Below are 16,530 nucleotides of genomic sequence, written 5' to 3'. Positions count from 1 at the left end.
TCGCATACTGAGGGTAGACCTGGTTTTGCTTTTCCTTGTCCCTGCTTCCAGGATGTCCTCACGTTTCTTCTGAGCCCTCAAGGGATATCATGGATAGCGAAAAACACCCTTGAAGTGGACATTACAGATTCAGTCTGAAATACTGAATAAAGAAATAGATAGTAAAATCCTGGAGGCTTTTAGTATCCAGTTTGGGTGGGAAGGGCGCGTGTCACCACTAGATGGCACAGGCCGCCAGGCTTTGGGGATGGGCTCTCCTGGCAGGACCGATGCTGCTGAGCTCCTTTGCTAGAGCTGTCGTTTTATTATTGTTATTATTTTAATTAATAGTAATTCTGCTGTTGTTTAGTGGGTTTGGGAAGGGCAGCTGCTTGTAGGTATTGAGCCTGGTTCTTGTTTGGCTGTATACTGCATAACCTGTGGGAATGCATGGAGCCTCGAGTCTAAGGGCACTGATGCGTTGCTGTACTTTGCAAAGGCAAGTGACCTCAAAACTATCTGCTTCAGGAAGAGAGGTCTCAAAAATGCCAGGAGAGGTCTGCTTTTCTTAAATCTCACCATGCTTGAGGAAGAAAAGAAAAGCCTACGAAACACACCACTTCTTCTTAGGGTTACAAACATACTGTACCAGTGTCTACAGCAGCTTAGGAAAAGTATTGGTTTTGTGGGGTTTTTCCCTAGTCTGATGGCAAAGGCAAGCTGCCTGCTGTTCAGATCTCTTCAAAACCAGTTCTTGATGTTGCATCCTCTTGATGTTGCATCCAATTGAGATGGGATGTGACATTCCATCCCATCAAAGCTGGTCTAAATCCTGCTAATTACTGAGCAGGTAAAACAAGGGCTTATGATCAGCTTACTATAAAGCCTTCTCCTGAAGTTTAGTATTAGTATTAGTCCAATAGTAGCCTACCATTAAAATATGATATGATATGATATAATATAATATACAATATTAATATTAGATTTGGGGACAGAGAGCCTGTGTAACATTTTCCTTACATTAAAAACCAAAATTCTTGAGAAAAAGCTAGGGGATAGAGATATGGTGGAAGTCTTGTTGAGTTACGCTGCTGCTGACTCTGTATTCAGGCTAAGGGAGGAGGAAGCACTTTGTTGCACAGGACTTGGGAGAAACCTGTTTTCCTCTTGTTGAGTCCCTCATTTATTACTCAAGACTTACAGCAGTCAGTCCCTGTTAGCAAATCTAGCCTTTACACTTAAAGGGTTGCAGGCATTAAAAACAAAAAAAACTTTTTTTTTTTTTTTTTTTTTTTTTTTTTTTTTTTTTTTTTTCAGTCTGTGTGGCTTGTGAGGGAAATTCAGGCTTATTCCAGCTGTGCAGGTGTGTGTCTGAGGAGTCTTCATCTGCTGTTTGGGTCTGAAGGGCTGCTGCTCTTGTGTTAGTGATCTCTAGTGCTTGTGAGACTGTCCAAGTCAAAACTGAGATGAAATGCTGGGGTTAAAAATTGGGCTGTCTGTAACGCCAAAGCAGGGCTGAGGGTGGCACTGGCTCTTACACCACTCCTCTGCCTGGCAGCTGGCAGTTCCATGGGGAGCACAAATGCCACTGGAAAGTAGGTGCTTGCCGATGTTCTGGACCACTGCAGCTGTGGCCACCCACCCATCCTGTGGGAGCTTGGACAGGAGGAAGAAGCCTCTGCCCTGTGGCCAGCAGGAGGAAGAGCTGAAGCCAACCTTTTGTATGTGTGGTGTTTAAGGCTGAAAGAGACAGGGCTTCTCTTTTTCCCTTGGCCAGACTCCAGCCTGAGGCTGACAAGCCAGGATCTGACCACAAGACCGGCAAATACTTCAGTCCCACTGTATTTTCTCCTACCTCCAAGACCCTTGCTCTCAGTTCATGTTAAGTGAGATGTTCTTGTCATCAACACTTTAACCAGGACTGGCGGGTGCATCAGAAGTAATTGTGACAGAGAGCAGGGTGAGCCTGTCCTAGGGAAAGGAAGAAAGTGTGCCAGGATGAGGGGAGTGTGGAGGGAGTGGTGGGTTCAGTGCATGCTTCCCACTCAGGAAACACAGCACAACAGACTAAGTACACCGTTTCAAGGTACAGATATGTGACAGAAGCAGTCTCTTTTCTAGGATCGCCAAGCACTTCAGTGGTGGCTACAGCACCAGGGATGCTGGTTTCTTGGGATGTCCCACATGTGGATAAACACTTCACACAGTAGGTAATGAAAACCTGCAATCTGCTGCCACAGGATGTCACAAAGATAAGGTTGTGAACCTGCAGATACCAACTAATTGATACTTCCATGGGCAAACCCCAAGTCTATAGGATAATGAGAGGTGTAGTCAGTACTGTGTTTCCTAACACTCAATATCCAATGATTGTGTACACTAGGGAGAGGCAGCCTGCAAATGTACCCTGAACAGACCCACCTGCCCCTTCAGAAAGAGAATATGGGGCTGTGTGCTCCATGGCCTGACCCACCTGGTAAATTCTTACATAAATGTTGTCAGGCTGATAGCTAGAAATGCTCAGAGAACAAAACCGATGGAATGCATGCACATTCCCTCAACTAAAAAAGTCTCACAAGTTGAGAATGAAGAGAACCCTTCCTTTGTTTCACAAGTAGCTGTCATATTTACTGCTCTGAACACTCAGTAGGAAGCCAGCACTGAGTGCAGCCCATGGGAGGAGATGGCAGCCTTTCCTGCCTGGGATGCCCTGCATGCTGAGCAGGACCAGCAGAGATCAGAGCTGGACTTTGGGCTTTGAGCTGCAGCCAGCAGGTGTGAGACCGTCCCACCCTCCTGTAGCTGATTTCACCTGTGTAGGGGAGCTTTGAAGAGGTTCCTTATAGGTTCCTACTTGTGCAAAAGCTATTACTTGTTCTTTGCCTAAAGTGCAAGGGCTAGAGAAAAATCAGGCTTGGAGGACTTGCTTCTGTGTACATGGAGAGAGCTTTAAAAATAGATATCAGCTGGTGAGGGAGCCACAGCTGTGGCTTTTGTGTGTGTAAGGCTTGTGCCTTCATCATTGAGCCTGTGGAAAAGCAGCATTGCTGAGGAGCAGAGCCTACTTAAATGGCCGCCTAGCTGCTTGTCACACAATGTCCTCCTGGGAAGCCATGGATGCATTCATGTGGGAAACACTGAATTTCACTTTTCTCCTTGATTGATTTTTTCATAGGATGAGAAACTGAGCAATGATCACAGGGCATGGAGATTTTATGCTCTGTTGCCTTGCCTGGAAGTAGAGGTTGGCATTTTCTGCTGAAGTTATTACTAGTGAATAACTTATATGGATCAGATGGGTTGCTCCAAAGATTTTGGTTTGCTGTAGAAGAGATGCCACAGGCTCCTGTTTCTGCCTATTATGGGAATTTTAGCATAAAAACTTAACTGTAGCAGAGCCCCTCTGATAAGTAGCTGATGAGCTGTAATGGCTCCATATGAAATATAAGAATTATGGGATTTCCCCCCGTGCTAGAACAGCCTGAGGCAGAATCACTTGCTGGAAAACCAGTCAACTGCAGGGCTCTGGATTATATGGCAGTACTGGTATCCTGTGCTGGCTGGCCTCCAAGTGGGTACTTTTGTTTTAACCAGTATGTTGTTTGTTTGTGGGACAGAAGTAGCTTAGGAGTATCTCAACACTTCTCTATCTGGTTAACAGCTAATGAGCACAGTGCCTAAATGTGTGACTCTTTATTCCTGTGCTGCCAGCTGCCACTGCAGGTCACTGCATTGGCAGTGCCTGGCTGATACAGCATCAAGAATAAGATCTTTAGAAGGTTCTTTTTTTTCTCAAGAGGGAAATAAAAATGTGAAATCTCTTTCAGCTGGATCTACATACTCACCATGTAAGGTACTTATTGTCTGCAGTTGTGTCATCCTCATTCCCATACGAGGAGAAAAACAGACAAAAATGGGATGAGGCATATGTGCTGGTAGTGGAGAAGCATTCAGAGTAAACAAAAAAAGACTTTCACAAAACATTTCTAACTAGAAGAAGAAAGAAAATTCACTTTGTCAGAAAATAATTTTGAAGCCAACATTTTAAAACTAAGAGTTGTTCTATCGTTTGACTCTCCTTTACCCTCTCTAGGTCATTCAGCCCTTCCTGTGCCAAAGCCATTTAACCTGGCATCTGGTGCATATTCTCTCTGGAAATGAGTGTCTGAAACTGCAGGTTACGCTTTTCAGCAGGGCAGAGATACATGCAGATTACTTATGGAGGGGAGCTAAACCTCACCTATCAACCACCTCTGTGACCTTAAGGAAATCTGCCTCATTTTCCTCTTCTCCTGTGTTTCTCTGCTCTGGTACAAGGAAGAGCAACCTTACCCAGGAATCCTTCAGGCTGAGAGTTCCTGAGGAAGGAGCTCTGTAACCACCTGGATTTTGCACTGCTACGAGCACAGAGCTGGCAAGAAAACTGCTGGGAGAGTGGAGGCACAGAGCTGTGAGTTACTTGCATGTCCAATTTTTCTCCCATGTGGCACAGAGCATGTTTTAGTTGATAAGCCTGTAGAGCCAGGGCTGATTGCAAAGCCTGAAGGCTGTCTGAGGGCAGGAGGAGGTGGCAGGACTGGGGGTACTCAGTTTGGATGCGGGTTGTGACATTTGCTGGCTCAGGCTCCAGGAGTGCCCTGACTTGCTGGACCCTCAAGACAAGTGCTTTCATGTGCCAACACTAGATTTAGGCTTGGTGGGCCAGGGGGAGTCCATGAGTTTCTACAGTGTTTTAGTGCTCAGGTTGTGACTTGAGCTGTGTCTGTGGCCACACCAAGTTTCAGGAGGCAGGTCTCCAGGTAGTGTTCATCATCCTCAAAATTTAGGAGTGTATGATGTGGTCATTTGCACCTGAGCTGCTTATCTTGGCTGCCTTGAAGACCTAAGAAGATGCAATCAATCATTGGAGCCTGTTGAGGACTTATCCTAAAGTAGATTTAATTACATAGATTGGACTCTGATCAGCTTAAAGGGTACTCTGATGGTATTTCTCACAAACAAATGTCTTTAGATAGGCAGGATGAATTGCATCTGAGGTGTCTCAAACTGAGAGCAGATACAGGCTCATCCAAATTGAGGCATTTCTGAACATCACCACCCATGGAGAGAAAAGGAGGGAATGAGGAAGAAGCTTTCTTATTTGTGTATCTTGGTGTCTTCGGCAGCTCTGTTTCTTGGATGGAACCAGTGGTTCTGTGTAATGCCTGTATTTGAGGGACCTGTGGATTTCCACCTTCTCAGGAGCAAAGGCAGCTCCACCTGCTGCTGTTTCAGGGTGAAGTGTCCTGTGCAGTGCAGCCCTGCTCTGGCAATGTCCATTCGGTCGTTGCAATTCCCATGAAAGTGATACAGGTTTCCAACAGGGCTGTTGTGCTTATTTCTTTAGTACATCTGTAAATGGACAAGTGAAAGCTGTGTCTAGAGCAGCGAGGCCTGAAAACTAACTGCAGGTCAAGCACTGCAGAATGCACATGCTCATTCATCAAAAATTAATTTCTCTTTGAAATGCCTCATGAAGAAAAGCCAGGTAAATTAACTTCTTCCCTTGTGGAATGCAAGCTAATTACAGGTACCTGTTTCCAGCTCGAGTCACCTCCTGAGCTAAAAGGCTTTTGGGTGGGCTGGTCCTAACATCCTTCATAAAAACAAAGCATAGGGTGAAAAAACAGCAAAAGTCTATTTTTTCTTTTTCATGTTCATGGCCACTCACCCTTGGAGCTTTTTCTCTTTGTGCTTGACTGGGAATAGAGGAGAACTTGAATCACTGTGCAGGAAAATGCTCCGGAGTCCTCTAACTGCACAAAAAGTTGTAAGATTTTCTTGGATTCCTTTCTGTAAGAAAATTTAAAGCCAGAGAAGGCTTTTTTCTTTGTCTTTTCTTATTCTCTGCTCTCCTCCAGATTTTTCTGCTTGTCCTTGACTGTAACCTTCATTTAACCACGGTTAAGTGTGCTTCATATAAATAGCAGATACTTCTGGGACATTGTTATTGTGCTTTCCTGGTTGGCAATGGTTTGGGCAGCCCTTGCTGCAGTGTTGAGCAAGATAAAGCTGGCTAAGTAGGAAGCTGTGAAGGGCCTCTTGAATTTGGTTTCCTGCAGCTTTACATCAAGGAAAGGGCCCTGATCACTCTTGCTGTAATTAAGGGAAATTACGTGGAAGGAGAAAAAAAAGTCCTCGTGATTCCAGAGGACAACTCCCCCCACTCAGCAGCAGGATTTTTACATTCCTCCCTTGGCTGACAGGAGCCGATACTCTGTGGGCACGAGCCTGCACGGAAGCAGGGAACTGTGATTTTTGTCTGGCCTTATGGAATGCGTAGCCCTCTGGGAGCCCGCTGCGGGCGGCAGCTGCTGCCGTTCCTGCCACAAAGGCAGCACGGAGCAGATGAGCTGAGCTCCATGGATCTCCTGGAGACCTGAGACTTCCTGTTCCATGCTCCTGGTCTTACCACAGTCAGCCCAGGGCACGGAATTGTACAGAAGATATCCTTTCCCTTGGTGTTCAGCGGAGAAAAAAGAAGCCCTGTCAGGGCGGTGGTGTGGATGCTGAGCCCATTGCAGCTGCAGCCCCGCTCCTTAGGCACTGGTTTCCCAGGCACTGGGCTTCGCCCTCAGCAGGGACTGGGAGGACTCATGGAGATGGAGAGGCCAATAGCAACAAGGTGAATTCCTGTGAGGAGCATTGACTTGGTGGACTTTGCTCATGGGGGCTAGGGTCAGAAGTTAAACCCAGAGAGGTGCAGAAAGAAGAAAGCAAACTGCAGCTCAGTTATGGGTTGAGCCAAGCCTGATGCTGTCTGCTGAAAAGACAGAACTGAAGCACAAACTGCTGTAAGGAGGTTACTATTGCAAATGAAACCCCAGGAGAGATGGGAAAGTGATCTTCTGCTCAGCACTGCCTCTCCCTCTGAGCATTCCAGCTTCTCCTGTTCAGCAGTCCACAACATCTGAGAGCAAAGGCTGTTTCTGCAGAGACAAGGGTTTATCAGGAGGCACAAATAGCTTTTGCCCACAGAATGGGCAGCTACTGATTTTCTGCTGCTTTGAGAGCTGAAGAGGAGGCCTCTACAGCAGCTGGCAGTGTGCATGCCCAGACTGTACCCTAAAATTTTGACCCGAAGCTATCCTTGTTGGTCCTTTGCTCTGGGAAGCCACCCCTAAGTGGTCCTAGCCACTGACCTGGAAAGTGAGGGGATGAAGATCACCCTGATCTGAACCCAGCAGCTTCCCAGGAGCTCAAATCAATGCCCTGAGGAGGTGTTTCTTCCAAGCTCAAGCTGCTGACTGGCTATTTCATACCCTGCATAAGTCACTGGCACTGAAGGCTAAATATTTGGATTTTGAATAGAGAATGATCTACTCGGGTTTCCGAAATAAATCCAACAGCTGGCAATATGTCCAGCATGGTCAGGCCTTGCTCATGATGTGAACTCCACTCCAAATTTTGCTCTAATTTAATCAAAGTAAAATTGTCTCTGGGCAGTACATCAGAGGGAAAATGAAGTAGTACAAGTTACTGAGAGTCTGTGCTACCCCTCATGTAACCTCCCAGGAAGTCAATCATTCCTGCTCTCTGTGAAGTCAACTGGTTTATAATAGGGCTGGATTAGATATTTTTCCTGCTGCTGTTCACTTTCTGCAGGTACTCTCAAGCCTTGGCTTCAATGCCTTCTTCAAGTCAGAAGAATTTCTGGGAAGGACTTTGCAGCACAAGATAAAACTGTAGCTTTGCTGTGGCGTTGAAAAGCCACACAGCTACATCCAGGCCCTTAGACAGAGAAAGCTGCTGTCATAGGTGGAATTTGGGAGCAAGTAACAAAAATAAATTATTTTATAAAAGACCCCAAATTTACATCATCTAGATGGAAGTCTAGTCCACCTCTGAGATAGGAAACCTTCTAGCAGTAAAAGGGCTCAGCTGAGTTAAGAAAGGTGCACATGCAGCTTTTGAAACTGCCAGTGTGACAGGCTAAGATGAAATGAACAGGCATATTTTAGAGTAGGGAGAAATGCTTTGTGTTGTCTTCTGGGACTGGCATGATCCTGGCTTTGCCCTGGAAATGTTTCTGTCTAAATGTTGACTAAAGCTGTGGACATTGTGAGGGGAGAAATGGCAAGGGAAGGTTAAAAATTACCTTTGGAGAAAATCCCATGAGCCTCTAAAGCCTTTAGGTGGAGATTGAGGCATGTTAAGGTAGAGCACGCAGCCTGAAAGTGGAAGCTCCATAAGGAAAAGCTGAATTTGGATCTGAAAAGCTACAGATGCTTGGCTTGTAGGCAGAGGGAAGGTGTCACTGGTGTGACAACACTCTGAAGAGCTGGTGACAGGTGTGGGAGGGATGCAGCCCAGATGTTCGTGTCAGCGAGTGCCAAAAGCTCAGAGAGGGCCTAGAAGTTCTGGGGGATATGAAGATGCTGGGGTGTACTCTGGCATCAGGTGATGGTGTGGGAAGTGGGTGTCCTTCACCCGTACTGCCTGTGCTGGAGCAGCAGGCAGTGGCTCTGCCAAGGCTGCAGCAGTGCATCGCTGTGGAAAAGGCAGGAGCTGCACAACCCTGTGGCTTGCAAGAAATGGCAGAGGTAGCAGCAGGGGGTTGTGCAGTATGAATTATGTCCTGTGTCATATTATTATTAATTGGTAACATCTCTAAAACTTGCCCATTTCAAGGATGGCTTTTGCCTGTTTTTTTCTCCCTCTCTCATCATCCTGGAAGAGAAGTAAGCATTTTTCTAATAAACATGAAAAAGTAATTACTTAATGTATGCAATAAAGAGCCACGTGTGTTCTGCATTTGCCACTAGCATGAGGCAGACTTTTTTCCACACTGGCCATGAGGCACTCATTTTACACTGGCCATCATCTTGGTTGCCAAACACCAGCAGTTTCTTGACAACTGCATGGAGACATTGTGGCTCTAGGGAGGGGAACAAAGAGGCTCTGGTTTCTGTTCTGAGCTATTTTGTTTGTCCAGTCCCTTCTTTGTTGTTAGTTGACCTTTTTACATTTAGCAGGGGAGCAAAATGGAGCACTCTGTAGAAGAGTACTCCACAGAGCAACCCTGCATCCCCATCTGTTCCCTTGCACGGACATGGTGAGCCAAACCAAGCACTTTGCTCTCAAGGTCTTCATTGCTCTTACGCCTCCTGGCAGAGACGTCTTTCATTAGCAGCCAAAATCTGGTGCAAGGGCGCGCCAGCCCTGGGCCTTCTCTCTCCTCCTTACACCCCTGGGTGTTTGACACGTTGAGCAGTGAGTGCCTTGGCAGCAGTGAAATGTGAAGTAACTTTAGGGAAAACTTTGTGATCCTTAAAGCCATGGGGTTGTTTCAGATGGAAGTCACACCCACATAATGCTCAACCTGGCATGTAGTAGAAGAGGGGTGCTCTTACCACTGGCTGTGGGGAGAGGGGTGCCTGTACTTCAGGTGCCTGTACTGCAAAGTTGCTTTTCCAGTTCCTGCATGGATAATGGCCTCACCAGTAAGTGCTGGAGAGGGGGAGCAGGCCAGAATGGGTGGAAGGCACAGCTGTGTCCTGCAACCCCACCTTCCTGTGGGATCGTGTTGAGAGGAACTGCCCCACTCAGGAGAAGGATCACTGTCAGTGCCAGGCTGAGGTGGTTCAGGATGCAGCTTATGCAGCAGGAATACACACAAGGAATGGGGCAGGATTGGGGCTCAATGTACTGTAGGCTCTCATAGATGTATTTTGGACTTGATAGCTTGTGTGGCTGAGTTGTATAAATGCTTCACCTGCTGCTTCTGGACAGGCAGAGAACTGTCTGTCCTTTCCTCTTAAACCACCAAGTTCTCATTTCACACTATAAGCACTGACTAGTGAAAAGACAGAAAATTAGTTCCTCATTTTAGAATGGCTTTGATAGTATCAGCAAGCAGCAATATTTCCTTTTAATATACTTAGAAGACTCTGAAAACAAGAAAAAACAAGATGAAGCTGCTTTTTTAATATAAAAAAGCTAGTAATTTTAATCATTCCAAAATTACTCTCTACAAGATAACAAACTGTAATACAGGGTTGCAATAAAAGTTCTCCTTTGGAAAGCACAAACTATCAACATAACCACTACACTTAGAAACACGTTTTCACTTTCTAAGAATATACAGTGAATAAAATGGACAAGGAAATCCATAAGAATCCCAAACAACAATAGTACAAAACAGGTTCACACAGATTGCTTTTTGGCATCTGGTTATAGGTTACAAAATCACAACTGCTCTTTCAGGATGTTACACCAGGCCAAGCCTTGGAGCCCATCCTAAGCCAGTTGGGTTGTGCCGGCTTCCACTGACCTTCCAGGAATGTTAAGCACTCTGGAATGTTATGGTAGTGAACAGTGGTCTTCGCTCTAAGACAATACATTAAGGCTGCAGGGTTTCATATACAGCTGAAATGGTTCTGTCACCTAAGACAACAAATCCCATTTCAGTAAGGCACATGTTTGGCTACAAAATGGGAAAGTCAGGAGTCAGGCAGAAGTGAGAAGCACCTGTTTCCCAGGTGCTACTGATCTCACAACCCTGCTGTTACCAGCGATCTGGCAAACGCTCTGAACACATTAACGTGGGATCACCCTGAATTAATAAGGACAGTAGTGTTTCTGCTTTAAAAATGCCAGAATCACCTGGAATTTTCTGGAGCTATTGCTCACTTTGAAGCACAGCTTTTAGGCTGGGGACCACAGGAAAATGGTGATTCTGTGACTTATTTTTAGGGGGTTCACAGAAGGGAACGATGACAAATAAGCTTATACAAGTTTTGGAGTGACCCACATACATGACATTTCTAAAGGAGCCTAACACTCTGATAACAATTTTTCAGGGTCTACATTGAAAAATACTAGGTGGGACTGTGTGTATTTACTGATGGAACAGTCCCATTAAAACAGGACATCATTTTTGGCAACAGTGTAGTGCAGAAAAGACCAGCACCTACACAACAGAATTCTGGAAAAAAAGCCCAGTAGTTGAATGGAAATCAGATTTGCAACAGATGCAATTAATTCCCAATAATATGTCCTAGAAAATTAAGTGCTACTTCTTCATTAAATTGTGTATATGCTATAGAGATGTTTAAATATCTGTTGTTTCAAATTAAACTCTTTTTTTCCATACAAAATATAATTTGTATGTTAATCCTTCTGAAAGGGATTGGTATTTTGAAACTTTTCTCATCCACAGCCTCAAAGATGAGCCCAATGGGTCCTGAGATACCCTCAGGATAACTCTTGAGTCCATAAACAATAAGGCTTTCAAACCTGACTGTTAAATTAAACTGCAAATGCAATGGACATACAAAGTAAACATGTATGAAATTACATTGCTGGGAATGCATCCACGGTTTTGAAATTCCATGTTGCACAGTTATTAGAAACAGCAAAATCTGAATGCCAAAAGATATTAAATATATACAATTCTGCCTTCCTCCTTTGAAGGTCCTGTTTCTTACACGGCCTAAAAATGCTTTTCTCCCAAATGCTGTACACCTTGCTTGATATGTTGCTTATTGCAGCTGTGCATGTATGTTGGTCAGAATGACCAAATGTTTTACACAACAAAGTAACACCAAGAAGAGTTAAACTTCACAGAATTAACCCATAGAAAGTAATTTCTAAGAAGGGAATGGAGTTCTATGAGAACCATTACACTTGCTTCATGGATTGCTACAAGTAGGTTTCACAACCAAGTCCATGCACCAGCATCAAGATGGAATGAAACAAAAAGAATGCAGCATCCAGTTAACAAATATGCTGAGGAAACAGGCTGTATATACAAAAGATATGCACTGTTTACCTGACACGTAATTTTTAAGGTGCTTAATTGATGTTTTAGGGAAGGTAGCAACATATACATATACGCTGTGTATACAAATCTAAATGTGTATAAGAAACATAATACAGAACCAGACAATATTCCCAGATCCCTGATTTGATTAGACTCTCTAATGCATAAGAATGTATTTAAAATATTTAGTAAAAAATATCTAGAAAAAGGTAATATTTACACAAAAATAGCTCCAGTTTGTCTGTTCTTCTGCTTTGCTGCTCTCGGATTGGATTCTGCTGGGTTTCATAAGGACGCCATTTGGACCAGTGAGAGTTTGAACAACTGTGCGTGATGAGAGAGCTCTGTTACTCGGTCCACCATCTTCTGCAGGGATGCTGTATTGGGGTAACTCAAGGCAGCTGCCTTGGTGGCCAGAACAACGCTCTTGAGCAGTTCACACAGCTGGTTGCTGGAGTTCATCACTCTGTTGCACATGTCCTGAGTTGTCATTTGCCTCGCGAGCGTGTCCCCAATGAACACGAGTTTGTGAGCGCTCAGAATGATGAATTTGCTGTGTGCCACAAAGATCCGGGGGGGCTGAGAGGAGTTGACACAACTGAAGAAGGCATCGATGGCGTTCAGGAGGGAGTTGAAGTGAGTCTCGCACTGGTCGGAGTAGAACAAAAGCAGGCGGCTGTCATGGGAGGTCTGGAGGGCCTGTGGAGGCTTCCATTTGGAGATGTCGTTCTCCACTGGCTTTGTGATCTCTTGCTCCAGACGTTGAAACTGATTGATCTGAAAAGAAAACCAAAAGCTCCCATCAGCAAGCATTCTCATAAGATGCTGTTATGTGTTACAATTTCACTCTGTGCCTCAGGACATCCCTGGGTATCCTACACTGACCTTATGCTAAGTAAAAAGTAACAGTATGTTTTCCAGGATCAACTGCTTTGATTACCATAAACCCAAACATGCAGAGTTCAGAAGAGAGAAACATCTTAAATACTTAATTTGCATTAAAAAAACCCAACAACACAAACTCCTGGATTTACAGGCTGTTGCTCATTTGAAATATTCTGAAATCACAAGTGAGAGAGATGGATCCAAGTGGCAATGACTCCTACACAATCTTTTAAAAGCTGTCATCTCTGTAGGATTTTGAGATGAAAACCCTTTAAATCTCACCTCCTCAGTGCTTGTACAATTTTCTGCCATACAATATGGCAACAACATACTGAAGAATTAATATGAGGGAAAAGTGATCTTGATCTTGTGAACCTACATTTTTTAGCACTAAATGTGATGTTCAGCACAATATTTAAGCTGATGGTATTGATGTTCACTGAGCAGATGTGAAGGTGGCACATGTATCCAGTATGGTCCAGTGATTAAGGCCCTGGATGGCAGGTCAGGAAAGCCAAGCTCTCAAGCTGGCTTTGTGACTCACCTGCTGTGAGACATCACAGAAGCTTGCTTCTCTTCTGTGGTGAACTTTTAGAGTTTTTAAACTCTGCTTTTTCATTATCTGTATCCTTTGGACACTACTAAAGGGAGGGCTCCTCCTGCTCTATTTGACCAGCGTTCCCCATGTGTGAGGAATGTTGCATTTCAGGGCAATTATTCACCTGGGAGAACCTACCTGATGGTGCTCTAGCTCAATTTTGCTCTGCTTGATGATATTTTCTTTCTCCAGAAGCTCCTTCTGTTGCCTTTCAAACTCTTCTTTCCCCTGTTTTGCATAACACAAGAGACTGTGTTAAATCAAAACTGCTTCTGAGCTAAATGGCAGCTCAAAGGTCAAGAGAGAGGATGCTTTGTATTGGCTTTTTCACTGGTAGTGCTCCACCAAGAGTACAGAAAATGAAAGGTTAGTGTGGCAGACCAAAAGGCTATCACTATTAGAAATCCAACAGTCCTATCTGACAGGAAGTAATCACCCTAGTGAAATTACTCTCAAATATGCTTTAGTGTGGCAATCAATTGCTGCTTTCCCACAAGAAGATTCTACAAAAACCACAGACCAGACTATTCCTACAGGGCCTTGTGCAGAACAAGGTGTTGGGTTTACCTACCTGCAGGTGAACATAATCGTAGTCATCCATCCAGCTCTTTTCTGAGCCTTCACTGGTGGCATTGTAAGGGTGCTGGCCTTTACTCAGGAGTGGGGCAAGGGAGCTGCAGTGGTTCTGTGCTTTTTCTCCATGACGCTGCATCTGAGGACTGTCATACACACAGTCAGGAGCGTTCATTATATTCTCTGGCATGTTTTTGACATGGGAGCTGCCCAGTGCCTGTTTGAAGAGCAGCTCTGCGTTGACACTGATGGTGGTGGTCAGCTGCTTGGCATCATCCGGGACCGTCCTTGCTACCATAACGAATCGATCCAGGTCATCGCACTTGTTCTGCAGTCTGTTGACAGCCAGGACATTCAAAGACCAGCTGTAGCTGTTCAAGTCATGACTGGTTTGGGTAAGGATCTGGTGAGAATCCTCCAGCCTTTGCACCTCCCTCCTCATTTTGTTGAGGAGGCTGAACTCAGACAGGCAGGAAGCATTGGCTGCCGATCCTTTGGCAAAGTGGAGGTACTCCAACAGCGACTGCTCTACCTTATCCACAGCAGCGTGAATTTCATTGATGTGTTTCTCCATATACCCATAGGACCGCCAGTCTGGTGTAATGAAGGCTGTGAGGTGATTGACAGCTGCCTCCACCATCTGCTGGAGGCGATAAAGCCTCTCTATAGCAGTGTCTGGATCAAGGATTAGTCTTTTGTCCTGTGCAGTTGATGCTGAATGAGAAGAGTCTTTTGATGTCGTTGACGATGTGGACATGTTACTCCTCGTGCTTCCAGTGCTGGAGAAAGACAACCTATTCATCCCATCAGTCACATCCTGTAAGCCTTTATTGTCTTGGAGGATTGGTGGTGGCACATCATAGACACCTTCTCTTCCTTCTGCAATGGGATTTTCACTGAGTCCTGTCTGTTGTCCTGGAAATGCAATTCCCCTTGGGGTATCATAAACATCTTTTTCAGGTGCAATTTGCTGTCCAAGAAAATGGTTTTGATGGTTCGTAGGGATGTCATAAACACTCTGTGTCTGTGCCATTCCACCTGGCAATAATAGGCTCTCAGGAGAAAATCTATTAAGTTCTTTTCCAGTTGTTTTGGTGATGGGAGGAGGAATATCATATACTCCTTCTGGTCTTACACTGTGGCCCACTGGAGATGAAAAATCCTGCAAGTTTTCCCTCAGCGCTGTGTCATCTTGGCATGCAGATGGAGGTGCAGCATAGACCTGAACCACAGAAAACAAAACATGAAACCTTTGACTAGAATAGCGAAATATTTACCATCTTCCATTTGGGATGGAAGATCTGCTACTGACTTTCAAAGAGTCAGATACTTATCTTAGGTTTGACTGAGAGTCAGTTTTAGTATCTCACTTTTATCACTCATCTCAATGCAAATTCCCATAGGCAGCATGCTGCCACAAAGATAATGTAGGTCTAATTATCAATTTATAGTTCATAACCTTAATTTTGATGCAGTGCTTCACTTCACCAGTTTTAACAATTTAAAAACCTAAGGAAGTTTTTGAAGTACTAAATCTCCTCCTTCAGGATCATACATGAATCCTTGTTAGAACATGTCTTTGGCTAGACACGAAAATGCAGGATCTTGTGGAAACAGAGTAATGCTTACCCCTTTGGCAGGTGGTATGTCATACACTCCTAAGGCTTTTGCTTCTCCCATGGGAACTGGAAGTGCAGGCCCCTTAACCGATGTGGGGGGAATGTCATATATCTGAAGAAAGAATAAATTGATTACAGAAACAAGTCATCTCAGGGAAAACTCTGCTATTAGATGAATTTTCATAATTTCTGTGTTTCCTCTCAGAAAGTTTGAACAAGACCAGAGCTCTTCAGTTTTTTTTTTCATATGGGAGAACATCTTGGATTTGCCTAGAATTTTGGACAGTTAAGAGGAAATGCACTTTGCTAGGTCTGCTCTGGGCAATAGTGTGGACAGCAGGCTGGAGAGATGAAGTCAAGGCTGACTTCCCTCTTGAGAGGTAAATCAGGGTCAGTCTATTACAAATACCTCTTGGGGGGAACGCATGACCAGAACTGATCACACCCTTACATTCAGGGTGGTTGAGTTCCTGGTCCTGCCAGCATCCACTCTACAAGCCTGTGGTCCTGGGGACTGACTGCTAAGGGTGCTCCCCAGAACAAAGATATAGCTCAAGCTCAGTGACATGGTGCAGTCAATAGGTGGTGAAAACAACTCCCTGCATAGCAGCTGTTCATCTAGGCGATAATTTTACCCTTACTGAGTGAATTACTGTCAACTATGCATCAACAAAGTACAGGGAAAAAAGAAATGTTCCCAGGCAGCAAGTTTATTCTGTTTAGATATACTCTTTGATCAAAACAGAGAGAATAAATGGGACTTTTGCGTTTGGTCTGCTGCCAAATCTTAGTCAACATCAAATAAAACTTTGAAATACGTCTGTGATCTGTGAATAAGCCACAGCATCTAATTAAAACATATTTTCTCTCTGAAATGAGAGAACTTGCCTTGCTTATAAAAGTCTGGTAGAAATTCATCACCTTTTGTACTCTGTCAGCCTTGTTGGCACTTTTATTGGTACCTACCCCTTGGAGAGGGCGAACGGGGGGGATATCGTAGGCATCCTTCTGGTGTTTAGAAGGGAATTCATAAACATAACCTTGTCCTGACCTGACTGGTATTATTACCTGTG

At 44.5% G+C, this 16,530-nt stretch overlaps 1 protein-coding gene across 2 annotated transcripts in view; it reads right to left on the bottom strand.

The window, feature by feature from the left end:
• Positions 1–9,939: 9,939 nt before the first annotated feature.
• NEDD9 (neural precursor cell expressed, developmentally down-regulated 9) overlaps positions 9,940–16,530 on the bottom strand; it is a 103,744-nt gene continuing 97,153 nt past the window's right edge. For both annotated transcript variants that reach the window (XM_038127062.1, XM_038127061.1), the window contains 5 exons: positions 16,424–16,525; positions 15,468–15,569; positions 13,837–15,060; positions 13,404–13,493; positions 9,940–12,559 (listed from right to left, as the gene is read on the bottom strand). In XM_038127062.1, coding sequence (XP_037982990.1) covers positions 12,068–12,559; positions 13,404–13,493; positions 13,837–15,060; positions 15,468–15,569; positions 16,424–16,525 — 2,010 coding nt within the window. In that variant the 3' untranslated portion in view covers positions 9,940–12,067. The remainder of the gene's footprint in view (positions 12,560–13,403; positions 13,494–13,836; positions 15,061–15,467; positions 15,570–16,423; positions 16,526–16,530) is intronic.

Source organism: Motacilla alba, chromosome 2, assembly GCF_015832195.1.
Source record: "Motacilla alba alba isolate MOTALB_02 chromosome 2, Motacilla_alba_V1.0_pri, whole genome shotgun sequence".
NCBI classification, from domain to species: Eukaryota; Metazoa; Chordata; class Aves; order Passeriformes; family Motacillidae; genus Motacilla; species Motacilla alba.
This window is presented reverse-complemented; position numbering and strand designations above follow the sequence as displayed.